This window comes from Grampus griseus (genome assembly GCF_964374135.1).
Source record: "Grampus griseus genome assembly, chromosome: 10".
Taxonomy (NCBI): Eukaryota; Metazoa; Chordata; class Mammalia; order Artiodactyla; family Delphinidae; genus Grampus; species Grampus griseus.
The window spans coordinates 49,731,862-49,752,802 of record NC_139004.1 but is presented as its reverse complement, the minus strand read 5'-3'; the positions used below and the strand labels follow the sequence as shown (position 1 = coordinate 49,752,802).

Here is a 20,941-nt window from a genome sequence, read left to right as displayed (position 1 = left end):
TTGTTACGTCCAGCCACACCAGACGTGAAAACAGACAAACCCCGGCAAGCATTTTCCCCGGGGAGTGGGGGGGGGGGCGGGAGAGTTCGTACAGGACCCCATATTGACTTTTAAAAGGCTCTACCAAATTAGCATGGTCCTAATGAAGAAGGGGTGAATTAGTTTCACAGCAACCAGCCTTGGAAGGCCCACATGTTACGTCTGCATCCTGAGTGGATATAAACTATCACTGCAAGTTGCTTCCATTTGCATGTTTCCAATCATTAACTGATTTATTCTGGGGACACTGGGCCTTTGTAGCCCTCCCAAGTGTGTTTTTCCCCCTACCATCCCTTCTCCCACTGGACGTGTAAGTGGGGAGTCCTCCTTGCTCCTAACTCCATATGGCTTCCCTCCTACCTAAAATCTCCAATGTAAATCTCACCTCACAACATTTTATAACCAATGCACCTTCATTTTCACCATGGTCTACAGATTCCTGGTATCATTCGTCCTATTTCCCCACAGATACCTTCTGCATCAGTCCATTTTTCCAGTACTACCCCTGCTCCAATTCTTGGCTATTGAAAACAACACTTCAATGCTGCTCTGGTGCCTGGTCCCATCAGCTCCTTGAAGTCACAGTGACCTTCTTTCCAACTTCGGCAACTTGCTCACACACTCATCAATGACTATAAACAACTTTCCATAAATGGAATTGCTCTCTCTTCCCAACTGTATGGAGTTTCTACCTATAACTACTTCAGGGGCCGTTTTTCTGAAGAAGATAATAATACTCTAAATAGGACTTAAAGTATCATTAAAGTAGTATTTTTCCCCAGACATGGAAGTGGCAGTAGTATCTCTCTGACGACGAGGGCTTACTTTTAGGGTACCCGCTCCATATGCTTGGTGAAAGATGTGATTCAGTCACTACTGCCATCCACAGGCTCCAAACGCTGAGGCCAGAAAATGCCATTGGAGGCTTTTATTAGTGTGAAATGACCGTGTGATCACCTGCCTCTTTGACATGAGCCTCAAGGCAAAAAGTCTAACAGCCCTCTGCCCTCCCATAAGATCATCCTTAACTGCCTTTCCTTCAATGATGTCCCGAGGGGGTTCTGTGGTCCCTCCCTCCCTTTATTTCTCCTTATCTTTCTTCCCTCCTTCCCTCCCTCCACTTTCTCCTTCCAAATTTATCAGTGCTTATTACGTTTGAGACCAGTAGTCTCCAAACTACTTTTTATATCCATATTATTATGAATAAAAATATCTTAGAGCAGCAAACTCAATATTTATACATTTATGTGTTTAAAACATGAGCATTTATAAAACTATACCAACAGGTACATTATAAAACACACATATAAAACACACAGAAACTTGACATCAAAACAGAGATATGTTCTAATATTTTCTTCGAGTATTTCCAATAGACAGTCAAGCATTCCCCTGCAACTCCCTTCTCTGAAGATACATTTTCTAGATTACACAGGTCCTGTCTTCACTGAGTCTAAAGGTTTCTTTGGAGAGAGAGAGGAAATTAAATAAGCAGTTACAAGAAGATGTGGACAGGAGTGTTAGGGGTTGAGGTAAGTATACCCACCACATCTGTCCAGATCAGCACCCCGCTGTTAAGAGATAATTGCTTATGGAAACTCTCACAAGCCGTTTCAGCTACATCCCCTTCCTCTTCAAGCCTTATGATTATAGTCTAAGATACAGCTTTTCCAGGTTAGCAATGGACCCTTTTGGTTTCACCAGTGTTGTACAGTGACAAGAGATACTTGCATTCCCGAGCAAACCTTTGCCTAGTGGAGGGTCCCTCCATATGGACCACTCCAAGGATCAGGCAGGTCATGGGACCCACTGAGGTTCACAGGGCTTGCTTGTCTGTGAAGCATCTGCCTTTGTGACTGGGGCTCAACCAATATTACTGACTGCCTGAGTTGGGTGCCTCAATTGTCTCTGGTTGCTCCTGTAGATATTTTTACCCCAAACTTTGGGAATCGGTCAGGCATGTCTGGAAGTGACAGAATTAATAGTCTAAAGCTTCTCACACACCACATGCTTCCCACGGGCTGAGAGTGAAGAATATCTCACAGTCATGGCCCAATGTTTTTCGTATATGTCCTCCAAGGTTCAGTTTTCAGCTGCCTACCCTAATGGACCCTACTCCACCAGCTCCCCTACAAGTTATCCTTAATGTTATTATCTGCTCCCTTGGTTATGGCCATCATCGTAGCTCTGAGCTTTCTTGTAGCTCCACTTTGACCTTGCCCACAGGGATGCTACACCAGGGTCTCTAGCTCAGGATGTCAGATACATAACTCACCACCTCTCCCCAAAACCCACCACTACTACTTCTGGACTTCCTACTTCAGTCAATGACACAGCCCTCTTCCCCAACAATGACAGCTCAACATGTGGGTTTCATTGCCCGCGTCCTTTCACCTTTATAGAAAATACCTAATTCTACCTTTGAAAACTCACGTGACCCCCTTTCCATTTTTCTAACAGTGCCTGAGGGATTTTCCTCATTTTCCTTGTGATCTATGGATTTCAAATGTGCATTGCTTTTTTTTCTGCCTCTAGTTTCTTCCCCCCTGTAACTCAGTTTCACCCACTTTGGCAAAATAACTTTTCTAAAACACAGGTAGAATCATATCATTTCTGCTCAACAAAACATATAAGGGCTGTGTACAGAATTAAGTTCAAAATATCCAGGATAACTTTATAAATGCCTCCAAAATCTTGGCCCCTTCCTTCTTTCTACCGATATCCTTACCTGGGCATTTTTTCTATTCTAGTTATATGGGTCTGCTCAATTACCTTCTGAAATTCTTTCTCCTGAACACCAACCTTTCCCAAGGCCATCCATTCTGCCTGGCCTTTACAAACTTCATTCCCCAAAAGGGAATCTCCATATTCTCCTCCCATAGTATTTTGTGGATCCCCGTATTATAGACACCACTGTTACATTCTCACATATATTAGGCTGATATAATGATCCTAACACATATATTAAGATTAGTTTCTTGGTTTTCTTGGTGGTTTCCTTTTAAACTAGAAATTGAACTATTAGATGACAGAAATGATGTCTTATTAATTTTTGTCTTGTAGTAGCTAAATACCTGGGGGAATTGTGAGTTTACAGGACACAGGGAATGTTGTTTTTTCCCTTAATTGCTGAATTGAATCTGACCATTACCCAATTAAGCCAGGATATATTCTCAGTGTATAAGTGTTCCGAAAACATGCACGCATTATATTTGTACATGAAATAGGGGCAGTGTTTAGAATGATCTTGGCTCTACCATATTTCTTGATGTTGGTATTATAAAAACGACTGGATTAGAGAAACAACAAATAACACATGTTACAAAAAGGATTTCAATTTTCCAGTATGAACTCAGTCATGCAAGAGAGCCCATATAGATTTCACAAATAAATGAATGCAGCCCTTAAAAGAGTACTGGATTCCCAGACATGAAAAAAACATGAGCCACAGATATAGCCAAATAACTTCAGAAATATTTCCAGGAAAAAAAAGGAAGCCTCGATAAGATACAAATTCTGAGATCCTGTGAGATGCTTACAGCTGAAACTGAGACACAATGGGCCCATCAGTAAATTCATTCCTAGTCAACCAATGTAGCTAAAGCTTTAAACAACAGATAAATGAGAACGTGTTTTGCATGGGAAAGTTCTCCCCAGAGTTCCTCATTTTTATGTAGGAAATCAATTTGCATCACTGATGATATCATTCAAATCAGACAACCCAAAGTTGTTAGGAGGTAATTTAGTTTTATGCTGAAGCAATTTGATACTTGTTCTGATTTGTGATTTTCATTTTGTTTGTTAATGAAAAAAAATTAATGAGCAATGTTACTAGAAATACAACTCATCAAAGCCTCGGCGTGCTTAAAAAGGTTGCCATATACTGTACATTGGGATCGCTGTGCAGCTGGTGCCTGGGCCTCGCCTAGGAGGAGCCATCAGTGGAACACACAGGCGCAAGCTCAGGTATCAAGGCCCTGACACATACCTTTGCATTGATTTGTGTTTTTGTCAAGGATTGCCTTTGTGGATACGATTTTTCCATACCTGAAAGAGAGAGAGAGAGAGGAAAAAAAGAAAAAAATCCATGTTATTGTAGCCCAATGAAGACACTTAAAACACCGTAATAAACATCGGTGCACACACAACTGAGCAGGAATAAACCAAGAAAACAAGCTCTGAATCCCCATTTCACAGCTGGATGACCTCTTTTCACCAGCTCCTCTTTATAACTAGAGAATGGGCTTCCTTCCCTACATAATCACTGGCTTGAGCCTTTGAAAATAAACCCGTCAGGCTGTCATAGGTGGCTAAGAGGGGATTGTGTGTGATTGTGATCAAAGTAAATCACACTCTGTGGATTCATGGAAAAAATGCACAGGCCTTGGAGCCAGGCTGATCAGGGCCTGCGTCTAGCTCGGGCACTTACCTAGCGCTGTAACTGAGCAGTTCAGCACGACTTATCCAAGCCCATTTTCTCATTTGTAAAAATGAGAATTGGAACAATCACTTTTCATGATTTGGGAGAGGGTTAAATTGAAATGTTGCGATTTCCTAGCAGGTTGTAGGATAAATAGGACGTTGTTTTTGCTACTAAAAAGGTATTCGTTATACTGTAAGTTAATTGAGGATAAGGACTGAGTTTTGTATTCTCCATGCCTAACACCACCGGTAATAGAAGCTAAATAAAAGTTTGCTGTAAATAATCAATGATATAGGTTATCCACGGTGCTTCCTCTACAATAAAATTTCTACCATAATATATCTATATATTTACATCATAAATGTGTTAATTATTTTATCATCTCTTGCAGAAGACCTAGTCTAGGTTTTTTTTTTCAAAGATGGGTCACATGGAGAATGAAATAATTTTGTTGAGCCTATTTATGAGGTATAAATGATAGGACTGAAGAAGATAAGTCCTAAGACCCTGTCCTTCTTTAGGATTCCATGAAGCATGCTTCTAGATCAACATAAGTACATGGAGAAGTTATAATGCAAATTTAACTACCAAATTTATTAACAACTCATCTTATGTTCAAGATTTCAGCTATGGTCACAAAATATTTGGCAAGTTTTCCTTTAATTCTATGTTCCTAAGGAAGTATAAGAACATAGGATAAATATTAAACATTCTGTGTATTAATGAACTAGGTTCCCTACCACCAATGTTTCTTTTCCATTTGTAATCACCTTGTGCTATACCACTAATTCTTTGGAGCATTAAATTCTTGGAGTGGTCATTTATTAAAATTCTAGTGTTGAAAATAGCATAGTGCTAGATGCCTTTGCTTCTTTTTTTTCCCCAATGGAATAGCTATCATTATATTAATATCACCTACAGCCTTGAAAATCATTCCAGTAGGAGCTGAGCTATTGGTAGGTCACAATAGAAACAGGAATAATTGTATGAGATCAGTGGAAGGAGTCTGAGATGATTCCCACCTATACGCTCCGCGCTTCTTAAGTCTGCCGAACTGGGCTGGAGCTGTCCAAAGCTGAACTGGGCAGATTTCACCAGCATAAACCTGACGCTTCAGCTACTTGCATCTTTAGTACACCTGCCCTTCCTGCACCATTACAATGATAACCCTACAGTAAACAAAATCGAAGAGAGCTAGGGTTGAAAGTGTCTCTTACTATTTTGCAGATGAAGAAAGTATGTTCTAAAAGATCATTAACTTGATCAAAATCGTATAATTTGTGAAACTTCCAATAGGAACTTGAATATGGGATTTTTGAGTTTGGTGCAGTGCTTAACTAATATAGCATGCAGCCTCTAAAATAGAAAAGCTACATATATCAAGTCGTCTTGTTCAATCAACCTTCACGTCTTTGGGGATCCATGTATTTGATCTCCAGGGCAATGCAATGTAGTCATTAAAAGAATATATTGTGGCAATAAACTTCCATGGCTCAAATCTCAGTTCAACCAGGGTATATTTGATTAACTAAGTCTTATGTGCTCTTTGCGTCATTTCACCATCTATAATGATATAAATCTATTTTTATATTGATTTAGATGATATTTATTTAAAATTGTGTACATCTACTTGTAAACCTATAAAATGATGATAACAGTCTCTACCTCATAAGGTTGTGGGGTTCACCTAGAGTGCTGATAACACTGGCTGGCATAGAGAAAGTGCTCATTTAATATTAGCTTTTCTTACAATCACTTTTTTGCTGTTATCTGCTACATAAAATTGTCTCCAGTCCTTGGCATTCTCTGAGGTAGATAAGAAGTGGAAAGGGGGTTAAGGTTCTGTCCCAAATCCCAGCTTAAAACACTACTACTTAGACTGTCAAAATCTTCCACTAAGAAACTTGGAAGGTAACGTTATTTGCTAAAAGGATAATTTGCATTTATAATTTATATTGTTATTTTTAATGTTTGGAATTTTATTAACTATATTCTCACTGTATTTAATCATACAATTACCCATAGGTTCAAATCTTTTCATGGTTTATTTAGTATGACAAACTGTCTGTTGCCTCATTTTATTTTAACTTGTAGATTTTTATTGAGCAGAGATGCAAATAATTTCTGTCCAGTGGAAAAGATAACCCTAAAGTTACAGCTTATTGCCATGTTCAACATTAATTAGTTTTGTATCTAAACTGACATTCATATCCTAATGTTCCTTTATAAGTTGCCTGCAGATATCTAGCTTTTCAAATGCTCTTTGAACTAGTTTTAACACCTTGTATATACAAGCCCACTCTCCCCCAAATTCTTCCTCCTCCCACATTCCCCTACCCCCAGGACATACATAAGCCTCTCTTTAGAGCTCTATTTCATCCCAAGAGTTTCTCTTTTAGGAAAATAACCAGTACAATAATATATTTGAACAGTGTGTTCAGTAGACAATGTTTAAAGGTACCTATAACCGTACCCATTAACTACAGTGATGTTTGCTAGGTTTGGACTATTCAGGCAAGTAAACATTTGCAAAATTATATGGATCTTAGAGAAGAAAACAAAAAGAGAGAAAACAGGGAATATCTGCTGAAACATTTTTCCCCACACAAAGCACCCATCAATACAATATGGAAGAAGTAACAACCAGAGGAAGAAAAAGAATTTAGAACATTTATAACCATCTCACATCAGGCACATAAACCCTTAAGACAAAAATCCTTCTTTTGTTTCTAAAGCCACTCCTGACATTTTTCCATAAGTACCTTCTAAATTAAAATTTAGCTCTGTCTCTTAAAGAGGAAATTGAAAATTACTGTATCTCATAGTGAATTCTGTCTCACAATGGGACTCTTAACCTATGGTGTCCATGTTGTCCTACTGTATCACTGTTACGAGGATTTCTTCTTCATAAAATTCAATATATGCAAAAGATCACTATCAGTCTTTTAACAGCCAAAAAAGTGAAATGCTTTCTTGTAGAAAACATTTGTGACTACTTTAGCAAGCAACATTTTTCTTAAAAAAATTATTTTATTATTCAGAAAGTATTACAATACTACTATACATGGAAAAATCACACACACACACACACACACACACACACACACACACACACACACGCCAAAAAGCAAAGTATGCTGTTTCTTGACTTCCCTATTCCTAATTACTCTCTAGGCGAGACTTTCCAATGGTCCAGAATCACAAAACCATAGAACACAACTTGTTAGTTCAGCCTCTACTCTGGCTGGAGCTACAGGAATTTCAGTCCTTGGCTCAGTTACAAGATTCTGCATTAAAAATTATTTCACAAAGCTAGAATATGCTTTAAACAACAAGAGAAGGTATTTAATGGGCCATTGGTTCTAATTCATGTCTGAACTCTCACGATGACAAACAGGGACTTTCTGCATGACTGGTGCTGTATCCTCCCTGCCCTGCTAAGTCAGCCACTGATGTAGGTAAATCAAGTTTAGACTTTTTTTTTGAAAAGATCTAAAACCACCATAAAGACAAAAACCACCCATATAATGTACCTGTGAAGAATTGTATTAAATTTCTCTTATGTCTTGTCAAAGTAGAGTAAAACTACTGACTAAAGTTATTTTTTTAATATATTCTAAAGAAAAAAAATATTTCTCAGGTAAAATTATTCCTAAACTTACATTATATTACTTATTTACTCTTCCCCTTTTTGGAGTTTAGATCAAGACCTTAAGTGTTCAGAAAGCTTTTTTTCTTTTTTTTATGCCACCCACAAGTGGAAAGCAAAGTCTGATATTAGAGGAAAATATGTGACCCAATTACTGAACAATGCCTGGAAATAGACACCTCAGCGGGGTCCCCAATTCTCTCTTCTCTGTTTTCACTTCCTGAAGCTAGAAGAGATAAAATATCACCCACAGTCAACTTCCTGGGGGTGTTTCAACTTCTTGGGGGAAACAAATAAATGAACACATTTTTTTTAACCATAATTCTTTCCATCTGGGTTCAGTGCCTTCTCCAGCCAGTATGAGAAGCACGTAAGACAGCATTGCTAGGGCACTTTTCTATATAAAAATAAACAATTCCATGTCATATCTACAAAGTCACCAACTATCCTGAGTGCCCATAAATTCTCCAAACACAGCCCGGTTCCCAATAACATTGTCTTTATAGTCTAAGAGGACTTTGTGATCACAAACAGAAGCCAATGCACAATAACCACCCACTTACTACATTTTGAGTTTTCACAACTGAGTTTTATAATTCATGTGTTGTCTATCAACTCTAAAAAATACGCTTACCTGAGCTTGTCAATAAAATATTTACATTTAATTTTTTAAAGAAATAGTCAATTCTTTCTGACATTTATTCTTATTCTTAAATAATATCTGAGTCATTTGTTGATACCCTTGATTATTCCACATACAAGCCTCATTTAAACTAATGGAATCTTTTATTTTCCAAAACTGAGGAGAAAATAGAGCAATTATGGGTCTACTCTTCATCAATTATGAAGACATCAATTTGGTGGGATTTTTCTATAAAGAATTTCTTTTTAAAGCCTTTTACTGAATCACCCACTGTGTATATTAATTCAGGTAATACAGGCAGAGACTGAAAATAGTTCCTGCAGTCAATCAACTCCCAGCTAACTCATTTTTCACATGCCTTCTATACTGATACCAAGACAAGAACAAAGGTATTACATTTATTTAATGGATGGACTATTATCCTTTTAGCCAATGTGGTTGTTTGCCTACTTCTAGAATGCTCATTCATTCTTTGGCACTTGGGGATGCTAATGGGGTATATCTATGGCTTTTGAGATCCAGTAGGAATGTGGTGGGACTATCTCTTTGAGGGACCACATCATCCAGGTTCCATCTACAAGAGAACAAGTCTACAGCCCATTAACATTCTGAGTCATTAACAAATTCATTCTACAAACAAGTGGTCAAAGCCAGGAATAACTATTGTGGGCAGAACTATGTCCCCTCAAATTTCATATGTTGAGGCTTAACACCAACACCTCAAAATGTAACCATATTTGGGCAGATAGCCTTTAAAGAGGTAAGGTATACTCTATAGTAGCACAGGGAACTCTGCTCAATATTATATAACAATCTAAGTGGGAAAAGAATTTGATAAAGAATGGATATATGAAAAAAAAAATAAAGAGGTAAGGTAAAACCAAGTCCTATGCATGGGCCCTAATCGAATATGACTGACATCCTTATAAATTAGGACAAAGGCACAGAGGAAAGACCACAAGGCACAGAGGGAAGAGATGGCCATTTACAAGCCAGGAGAGAGGCCTCAGAAGAAATCACACTTCTGACACCTTCATCTCATATTTCTAGCTTCCAGAACTGTGAGAAAATAAATTTCTGTTGCTTAAGTGGTACTTGGTTATGGCAGCCCTAGCAAACTAACACAATAACCTCTTATTCAAGGTCTGGTGAGCTTTGATAAAGGGAATGAAGATGAGACCTCCTTAAATTCTTGACACAGTGATTTGGCAGTGGGTCCCACCAAGCCCTCACCTAACACCTCCAAGTTCTCTGTCACCCACGTGTGTGTGTGACAACAGAGGTCAATAAGTATCACCCAGAACAGACAACTAATACTCTAGAACCTGGTTCTTGGCCTTGTAGTTTGGGCATTCTTTTTATCCCCCCAGAGATAATCATACTCTTGAATCCACACCAAGTAAATGTCACAAGTTTATTGCACAAACAGAAATGTCCTTTTTTTTTTTGTGGTACGCGGGCCTCTCACTGCTGTGGCCTCTCCTGTTGCGGAGCACAGGCTCCGGATGCGCAGGCTCAGCGGCCATGGCTCACGGGCCCAGCCGCTCCGGGGCATGTGGGATCTTCCTGGACCGGGGCACGAACCCGTGTCCCCTGCATTGGCAGGCAGACTCTCAACCACTGCACCACCAGGGAAGCCCGAAATGTCCTTTTTAATTTACAACTTCGGACTAGCACACTCCAAAGAAAACAAAATAAGAGTTTCTAGCTGGGAGAATTGAAGAAAATTTCAAGGAGGAGGAAGTGTTTAAAGAAGGGGTAACATGTTGACAATCAGAAATGTTTTTTATACTTCTTAGGGATAAGAAAAACAATTCTAAAAAAAAAATTCTTTTTTAGACACATGTATTACTCTTTAGTACATTACTGTTTTCACGCTACAAATAGGTTCACCATGATCCTAGGGCTGCCATGCTGCATTTACAATCTGACCAACTCTAAGACAATGGTTCTCAGACTTTGATGTGCCCCAGAATCTCTTGGAGGCCTTATTAACACACGGAATGCTGGGCCCAACTCCCAGAAATACAGACTCTGCAGGTAAGAGGTGGGTCTGAAGGATTTGCAACTCTAATAAGATCCCAGGTGATGCTGATGTTGTTGATAGTGTTATGAGAACCACCACTTCAAGAAAGAGAATGACATACGAACACCAAAGCATGTGTGGTTTGTTACCTACAAAATTCACAGTCTGAGGGAACTTTCTATAGCCACGGAGAACTACTTTCAAAACTGCAAACAGCATTTGCTTTTGTTCAAATGATATTCTATGTTGAAAAAGATGGACTACAAATTTTTTCAGAGTTTTTGCTTAATAATATTTTTTCATTTACCTAATATAATGACAACTTACAACTCAAAGACAGCTGCTTTGAAATTTTTGTCAGGGACTTTTTAGAAAGTCCAAAGAAAACACATGGACAATATCTATGTAACTCTCTTCCTTCATCTGAAATAACTAGTTGCTAGTTCCTAGTTTGATTGAATTAGAGTACTAATATGAAAAAAATAACTGGCAGGCAAATAACAATTAGTAACTGTTAGTGTCTTTGCTGGTTCTTTAATGAGAAATGGATGTAAAGCTGGAATGAATATACTAGACTGAAAATGAATACTTTCAAATTCTGAAACAAAACAAAACAAAAATCACTAACTTGCTAACTCTTGGGTTACATTTTAGGTTATGTATTTATGTTACGTAGTTAGGGTATATAGCCTGTCATCTTAGAGAAAGCTTGTGAGAAAGAGATTTCCATGCAAACAAATGGGATGGCAAATCACATCCTTTTGGGTACTTTATACAACCAATCATAGCACATTTCAGCATGCTTAACATCCTTTAATATTTGTTCTGCTAATGAGGAAAGAGAATAGGCTTTGGAATCAATTAATATGGACTTGAGAATTTGAAAAAGAATAGATACATGTATATGTATGACTGAATCACTTTGCTGTACACCTGAAACTAACACAACCTTGTTAATCAACTATAGTCCAATATAAAATAAGAAGTTAAAAAAAACTATGGACTTGAATCTGACCTGTACCACCCATAGGATGTGAAACAAACAAACTACTCAACACCTTGGTACCTCAGTTTGCTGATCTGTATAGTGTAATCACTAGGCCTGCTTTTTTAGTGGCTGTAAAGATGAAATAAAATAGCGTGTGCTAAACTTCCTAGTACAATGGGTGACCCGTTGAAATTTCTTCCATTGTCTTACTAAAGCCTACCTTATGCTTTATTACCTATACATTTACCATGTAGCATACAAATGTCCATGCATAACTTGGACAACAATATCTCTTGACTATTTGATAGAGCCAGTCTCCGTGCTGGCAGAGGCCCCTTAGGAAGCATAGGCTTTGACACTCATATGACCTCTCATTTATACTCCAAGTCAATTCACAGTTTCTCCTCCACTCACACAGTTTCCTCCTGGCAACATCTAACTCCTTGCTCAGTCTGATCTCAAAGTTCAGCCCCTTCCATGCAGCCCCCACTACCTTTCCATATGCATCTGCCTTCTAACCTCCCACCAGTACCCACTGCTCCAGTTACTACCACAGGCCCACTCATTCTCAAGTTCCCCCTCTCCCAGCCAGCAGCCAACAAGTCATGGTACTTGGTGGACCACATCTTGACCCTGGCCCTCCTTGGTTCTCACTGCTGTCCACTTCTAGTACATCCATGCATGGTTGACTGTCAATAGCATCCCACTCCAAGGCCGTTTGGTCTTCAAGGGCCCAATCCTGGTCTTCTGTAAGTGGATTTTAGATTTCAGAGATTTTAAATACCTCTCTTACCAAAAGCAAAGGATCCTATCAGGATTCATGGGTCCTCCCTTCAAAACCTCTCTAATGTCCATCCCTATTTGTTTTATTTAGTTGACACTTTTACAACACTTTTATGGGCCAGCCCCTCTTCTAGGCTCCCTATGTATATCCACTCTTGTTAGTCATCACAACAAGCCCTGGATGTGGTCACTAGCTGTGTTACGGACAAGAACACTGATACAGAAACACCTGAAGTAACTTTCTCAAGGTCATATAACTAGGAAGTAGCAAAAGCAAAATCCCGGGCTGTCAGGCTTCAGAGCATGGGGCCTGCCTCTCAGCTCTAGTGCCTCCTGCCAACCTCCTGTCTCAAAAAGGAAGCCATTGCTTCTCCTTTTCTCTCTTCCAACTCCCATTCATCCCTGCCATGTCTGTGCCCTTGTTTCCCTATATATCACCTATGTTTTCTGAAACTTAATCTTTTTTCCCCAGCACCAGGGCTCTTTCCTCTCTGCCTTCCCTTGAACACTTGTAGATCATTTCTTCCTATACATTGGCTATCATCAAGTTTCTCTCTTTTCATTCCTTGACAGAGTGGTCTTGATTGATTGCTCTGCTCATTCTACTTCTTTCTTCTTAATTTCTAACTACATCCTAAATACTGACTTCTATTATTGGAACATAACTGAAAATTAACTAGTAACTTCTTAATAAGTAAAAAAAGCAGTTATCATCATCCTTGACTTCTCACTACCATTTAACCCCCTGGAAAACCTTCATTTTGAAACATTCTTCCCTTGGGTTCCATGCAGCACACTAACCTGGTCCTTATCTTCCTTTCTTGCAGACAAGTTATCCCTTTATCTCTTTCACTTGGCTTTTCTTCTCCTCTAGATTCCTAAAAGTGGGTGCACCTCAAGCGTAATCCTTAGCTCACTTTTGTTTTAGTGCTACAATATCCATGAGACTGCTAATTCCCAGAAAGGACATGTATCAGAATCAGCTGGATGGCTTCTTACAACTCTGGGCTCCAACCTCAGAGTTTTGATTGTTTGGGATGAGGTACAAGAAAGTGAATGTCTAACAAGCTCACAAATTAGAACCAAGAACCACACTGTGAGAACCATTGATTAGAAATCTCCTTCATTATCACATTTTGAATTTCCATTTCTTTGTGTTTCCATCTCATATTTCTTTCTCTAGATCTGCCTTCACCCTCAAACCTCAGTCTAGAATCTACAATTAGAATTATTGGATATTTAGAGTTATTAATTATTTCCCTTTGGAAAAATTAGAATTATCGGATATTTCCCTTTGGATGGAATGGTCATCTCAAAATGCAAAATGCAACATCTCAAAAATGCAGCAAAGTTGAACTCGCTGTTTTCCCCTTTCTCCCTTCTCTGAAAACATCTCTGGGGCAGAAGCTAGTTGGGTAGTAATGAGTGTACAGGGAGGAGACTCTGACAACCTGGACAACTCAAGCCCCAGCTGGAGGGGCTCTGCATCCTGTCTCTGGCCATTGTTACCACAAAGGAATGGGATCCAAATGTTGCAAGGCCTTCTGATTGTTTCTGAAAGAAATCTGGATTTTCAGGCAATATTTCTCAATTTTTCAAGATTGTCTTAGAGTTTTTATAAAACAATGTGAAAACACTCTTCTAGGCAGACTGAGCTTGATGGGTGCCAGTTTGTGACGTTGCCCTGATGTCCTCCAGCTGCCCCTTCTCATTCTAAATAACATAGATCCTTCCAGGGCAAAATGTATGTTCTGACCCATTGTCTGCCAGCTATTTCTCCCAAATCTGCATAGCTGTTGTGCTCATGGCCTGCATAAAATCATCTAGCATTATTATTTTTTTTTCCTGTTTTATGGTATTATTTGTTTGTTCCCCATGAGATTGTCTCTTCAACCAGACCTTGATTTTTCAGGGGTCTATATAATGCTTTATGCTTCTGTGGACATCCCTGAAATATCCAGGACAGAGTTGGATGAATAATAAATGTCTATGCAAATCTGCTGATTTTTAAGTAAATTTTATGAACCTGACAACTTTTTCCACATCAGAAACACCTACTAATGACTGAACTACACTTACACACAAACAAATACGTATATACCATTAATTGAGCACTTGCTATATGCTGGTCACTACACACAGTGCATTAGGTATTTTATTCCAAATTCTCACAACTACCTAATAAGCTGATATTATTATTCTCATTTTTTACGGATGAAGAATTAAACTTAGATACCTTAAGTGACTTGCCCAAGTTGACACAGCTATTGAGTTACATTGCTTATATTTGAACTCAGGTGCATTTGGCTACAAAATCCCTACTCTTTCCTTGATAATCACACTGTCCTTAAAGCATAATGAATAAACTTGGGTAAAAGTCAGTCCCCTGGCCAGTCCTGGGGTCACAGAAACATTTGCAAGTCTTTTGTACACGTTGGACATGACTGCAGCTCCAAAAGGCACAAAAATGACCAAAAGTCATTGGACATAGTATAGTTGGACATTCATCATAGATTGTTAGAACTCACTTCTAGAGAAACTTCTTTCTTAAAGAAGCTTCTGATTTCACAACATGTAGCCCATTCTAGTACATCTGTGACTCTAATGTGAACTGTATGCATAATGTAAAACATAGCTTCACAGCAGAATTGACATTTGCTATTTGGGGAAGACATCAGACCTCAGATTCTGAAAATTCTGACATCATCTATTGACTCAACACTATTAAAAAAAAAACTGCATCAAATATGTAGCATATGTGACCATTTTGAAAGCCGTGTTTTAGTAGCAGTGGAATCAGCTGTTCAGAGCACATGCTCAGTTTCCATGATATCCCTCAGTACCAAAGCACATAATCAGGTTCTCAGGAAAGTTCTGTGATGGAGTTGTTACTAATAAAGTAGTAGCTCCCAATCCTCGCTTAGGCTACTTAGCTTCCTTCTAATTCCCACCCAGATTTTCTTTGTCACTACCCTTCCTCCTCCAGCTCAACTGGCATCTTCTCTCTGATGCCTTTTCTCTCTTCCCCAAGTAGCTCATTTCAGTTCTGGTTATGATCCAACATGGCATTGAGCATATCTCTATTAGAAAGTGCATTGTATCATCAATTGTGTCAACGGCAAAAATGCAATACTTTATCAATATTGCATTGTACTGTGCTGTACTATACCTTTGACCATCCTAATACTGAAGATGAGTTCTTCAAGGGTAGGGCATAGGTGTTATTTATTTTATATCCCTAGCCTTACATGCAGGGCTCACTCAATAATTGTTTGTTGGATGAATGAATAAATAAGTGAATACCATAAATCACATCCCCAACATCAGAATGTAAATTCTGATGCAAAGCTAGTTTTGCATTATGCGTACAGTTCACATTAGAGTCACAGTTGTACAAGAATGTACTAAAGGTTGTGAAATCAGAGAAGACAATCAGAGTGTCAATGAGAGTAAGTATATCTAGGCACAGATATATCTTCCACTTTGCAATGTGACAAAGTGCATATCCTACTGACAGTGATACATCACGTTTTAGATCTTATATTGAGCACATTCACTTCATTTCATTCAAAAGGAGAGTGAGTTATAACATCATTAAAGAGCCAAAATATGAAATAGTTGTGAAGTCTTTGTTGTAAAATGTTTTATGGCATTATGTTATTTTAAATTGACAAAGACACTCCAGAAAAAGAACTGACATAATATATTGAATGAGGAATTTCGTATAGTAGAGCAGCTACTCTAAGCTTTTTTTAATACAAGAATGCCACTGCTTCATTTGAAAGAATCAGAACTTGCAGTGGGAAAAATAGAAAAAACCATGTCATGTAGAGAGAAGTGGTCCCATGAAGCTCACACATACCAGAAGCAGAAAAGATGAAAATCAAGCCCAACTTTTAAATCTCATATCTTTAATTTCAAAACTTATAAAACAAGGTACCCAAGTGGATGAGAACACAGCCATTTTTGTCAACACATCAATCTCTTCACATAAAATGTTGAGGAAGTTATAAACTTTCCAATATAAATACAAAATATTGGATAAAGCTCTTCTGTATCACTCCAAAAGATTCAGTCCTTGTGTTACCATAGCAGAAAGCTCACTGTCCAATGGATATTCAAATAATTCATAACATAAATCAATGATGCAGTCCATTTACCTCTGTGAAGATTATTTGTTTTATAGATTGTCTGTATTAGTCATAGTATTTTAAAAATTGTATGTAAAAATATATAACTATCACACCAGGTAAGTGAGAAGACAATAAAAGAATGCATGTTAAGCATTCCAGCTTAGTAATAAGCTTATAGCAGTTGATTCTCCAAAACAGTAGTTGCTGGAGTGATGTTCAATCTTTCAATTACTTAACAGTCAGACAATTTAAGCTTATATTATAAATACATTCTGAAAAACATAATTAAGAAAGTGAGTAGACTGCAAAATGTGTGCAGTGCTGTCTCCATTCAGTTATCAGTGGCTGCTTGTTCATTTGTCTTAACCCTTCCCACTATCACTGCAGGTGTACACACACCTCTGAGTGCTTTCCTTTCTTTCCACTGGGAAAATGTTTTGCATGACAAGGTACACATCTCTGAGACTTTTTTAGTCCATTCCACTTGGGGAGGTTCAGGGCTAAAGGAAAAATGCAAGGAAAATTCAATATGCTCCCCATATCAGGAAGACTATCATGTCTTCTTATAGATTCTTTTTACCTGATCAACTCTTATTTAATAAAGCTTGAATATATGGTCTCTAATGTCCACTATAAGGTCCCTTAAGATGCTCTCAGTGTAACATAATATCTATACTATCACAACCAAAGCCTTGTTTGCATACTTTCTTGAAAAACCTATGACTATGAATTTTGTGTGTAAGCACAGATCATGTCTCATAATACTGAAGGGGAGACTCCATGTTTTATACACACTCATGGTGCAGACCATCTACACCTAGTAGTAACACAGTAAACAACTGATGATGTGATAATGTTCCTCCAGGAATGATAAAAGCAGCTGTTCTAAACTGTGGTGCAAATTAAAAAAGGAAAAACTTATCAAAGTTAATCACTTACTGGCAAATGCATTGTGCTTGATTAACTATTCTTACTCCCTGTGTTTACTTGTGCCTTAAGAATCCATTACAGACACTACTCACACCAAAATAAACTCTTCACTTTCATTATATTATATGTATAATGTTACTCAACTGGGTTGCAGTATCACCTCAGTAAAAAAATCCAAGAATAATTTTGTGCTCAACAGTTCTTTGCCCCACAGTGCTTTACATATCTCATTTCTACTACATCCGTCAGGGAAGACAGCCAGCTCAGTTTCTCTTTCTGGTCTCCAATCTCATCATCTCCCAGTGTGAGCCCCCAAATCCAACCAAAGTTGACTCCTGGAAGGTTCCAGAATGTTCACTGCTAAAATGCAATTCCGCCAGCCAAGAATTGTCTTCCTTTCCCCCTGCCTCTCTACTCACAACTTCCTTTGCCTGCTATCGGTGTGTCTCCTCCAGAAAGACTTCCGTCATCATCTGTTCTTTTAGCTGAATTAGGAGCATCCCCTCTCCCAGGGGGCCTGGTGCTTTCTCCTTGTAGCTCTGTTCCCACTGCACATAAGCACAGGCTTATTCCTGAGAGTTACTTGAGAACAGAAACCATCCTCCTTGTTTGTATCACCCAGCCATCATATGGAAGACAGCAGAGAATAGGTGCTCAAGAAAAGTGGTTGAATAGACAATGATGAGGATATTAATTCCTATGTAAAAAATCAGCTTACAAGAAAACAAAGTTGAAACTTTTTTTTTGTAAGACCCACAACATATGAAATTAGTAGGGAAGCTGTGTTTCTTCTTCCTTGTATTAAAAATGGTTTATAACAACATAATGGATAATATATTGGATTTATTCAAACGATAAAATACTACACCGTGATGCGAATGACAAACAATGGCCATAAGCAACAATAAGGAGGAATCTCCAACGATGAGCAACATGAAGCAGACAGGCAAAAGCACATATTAAAAGATTCTACTTACATAAGTTTATGTATTAGAAATCAGGATGGGGGTTATCCTTGGAAGGAGTTAGTAACTAGAAGCGGCATGTAGGTTTGCAGTGCTGGTCACATCCTGCTCTGTGAGTTGGCTGCTGGTGACATGGGTGTGTTCAGTTTGTGAAAACACACCAAGAAGCTGTACACTGACGATTACTGCACTTTTCTACTAGAGAGCGTTTTTCAATAAAACATTCAGAAAATAATAGCATGGTGGCAGAAGTTAATGATATTTCTAATGAAAAGGAGCCACACAGACATGGAGCAGCAAATAATACTTCCCATCCATCCATTTTCTGAGGGAATTTTACTGTTTTCTTTCGAGTCTCTAAGAGCCTTAGTTTAGAACCATTTGGCATAAGCTGAATAAAGAAGAAATATACAAACAGAATACAAATAGAGGTGCTAATAAATCATCGGCAACATATTGATTTTTATTGTGTAAAGAGACTTTTACCTATATCATAGCATAGTAATTTGGAAAAAAACAAAACAAAACACAAACTAAGGCCCCTGACATAAAATTCATTATAGCAATAAAAATAGTAGTTTTGAGAAGAAAATATTATAACATATGCCCTGTATCCCCACATACATATATTTATGTCTTGCAAATAAGCCTGATTCTATTGCCAGGTGGATTCCTTTTGAAGCTACATGATTTTTCCCAATTGGATTAGTGTGGGTTTCGTTGTACCCTGCTTACAGATGTGTGTTACTCAATAGAAATTCACCCACAAAGAGGAAGTAATATATTCTGCTCAGGAGGTGGCCTCTTGTCCCCTTTGTCTTAAAGTTAACCACTGGTAAACCAAAGTAAAAGTTGATGTGTTTAGATGGTATGAGCTTTCATGTGCCATGGGAACATAATTGGTTCCACTTTCCTTCACATTAAATGTAATGAAAAGCCACATTTCACGCCCATAAGATTGAAATTCTACTAACAGTCTTCAGCCCACTCCTCACTTGAGCACTGACATTTTAATAAGTGATTATTTTTTCCATTATAGAGGGGCTATATCTCATAAAATCAGATTTGGAAAATGTAGAAAAAAATAGAAAGACAGAAATTATTCATAATCTCACCGCACAAACTCTTGCTAGGTAGGTTAATTTCCTCTCCTACATACGGGTTTTCTTGTTTATGGGTTTCACATATCACACCACTTACATGATTCCTTATCCAGCACTAACACTTTCAAAGACTTTCTATATGACTATTAAGTATAAGCAATGCCAAAATCAATGTAGTATATAACATAAAAATTATTTCAGTACTGTTGGAACAGTGTAAGCCACACACACAAACAAGCAAGTACGTAAAAGTAGTGATCTTCATCAGGTTGTTTACAATGTACACACTTATAAAGGCATCTTTATTATTATTATTACTATTATTATTATTACTATTAAATTAATTAACTAATTATCTAATTTTTAGTGAATGTTACCAAGTACCAAAGGAATGTAAGGGTTACAGTTCACTTACTGCATTTCTACTGCCTTTTTTAATTTCAAGTATATCATCATTTCAGGGTATGTCATCATATCAAGGAACTTCAAAAGAATAAAGGTGGGGATGGCTGACACCTGCCGATATATGTGTCTCCTGGCTATTTTATTTATTTTTCATTTTTTTTATGTTTTGGCTGTGCCACGTGGCATGTGCGATCTTAGTTCCCTGACCAAGGATCAAACACGTGCCCGCTGCATTGGATCTCCTGCCTATTTTAGAACTGATTTTCCTACACGTATCTTTTGAGTTAACATTTACTGCTTCCTCCTGGAAATTACAGGCTTCTCAAAAAAATAGCAACATTAGAAAGCATACAGATCTGTGTGTTTCTATGTGTGTCTTTGTGTACATGCACTTATAGAGAGGTCTCTTCCTACAGCCCCTACAGCAGAGTCCCTAAGAGAAAAGATTTAATCTTGTTTGAGCGATAGCTAATATTTCTACTTCAAGTTGTCGCTATGCTGAGAAAATTCATTCACTGCACATAAGGGACAGGCCTTCCAAACACTCAAAAGAATCTTTGAAACCATGAAGTTTCAATTTCCTATTCTATGATAGCTGAGTATTTTAAAGTATTTACTATCAAACTGCAGTTTAAAGACAAACAGACATTTCTAACACTTAAAAAATGCATTGCTTTTTGACATTTTCTATATTTTACCCAAAAGGTAAAAGTTTGGGGACAGTCACGAATTTTTTTTTAATATTAGTTTATTTATAACCCTGTCTTGTTTCGTTTGTGTTAGAATTCAGAATACTGAATTTTTAATAATTCAGATTGAAAATAATAAATGTGTTTATTTTAATTATACATTGA

General features: G+C 37.9%; 1 protein-coding gene across 6 annotated transcripts in view; it reads right to left on the bottom strand.

Moving 5' to 3' along the window:
- Positions 1–20,941, bottom strand: part of RBMS3 (RNA binding motif single stranded interacting protein 3) — a gene marked incomplete at its 3' end in the record, with an annotated part of 699,823 nt that overhangs the window by 463,014 nt on the left and 215,868 nt on the right. For all 6 annotated transcript variants that reach the window (XM_082664257.1, XM_082664261.1, XM_082664260.1 and 3 more), the window contains exon 3: positions 4,028–4,086. In XM_082664257.1, the coding sequence (XP_082520383.1) occupies positions 4,028–4,086 (59 nt within the window). The remainder of the gene's footprint in view (positions 1–4,027; positions 4,087–20,941) is intronic.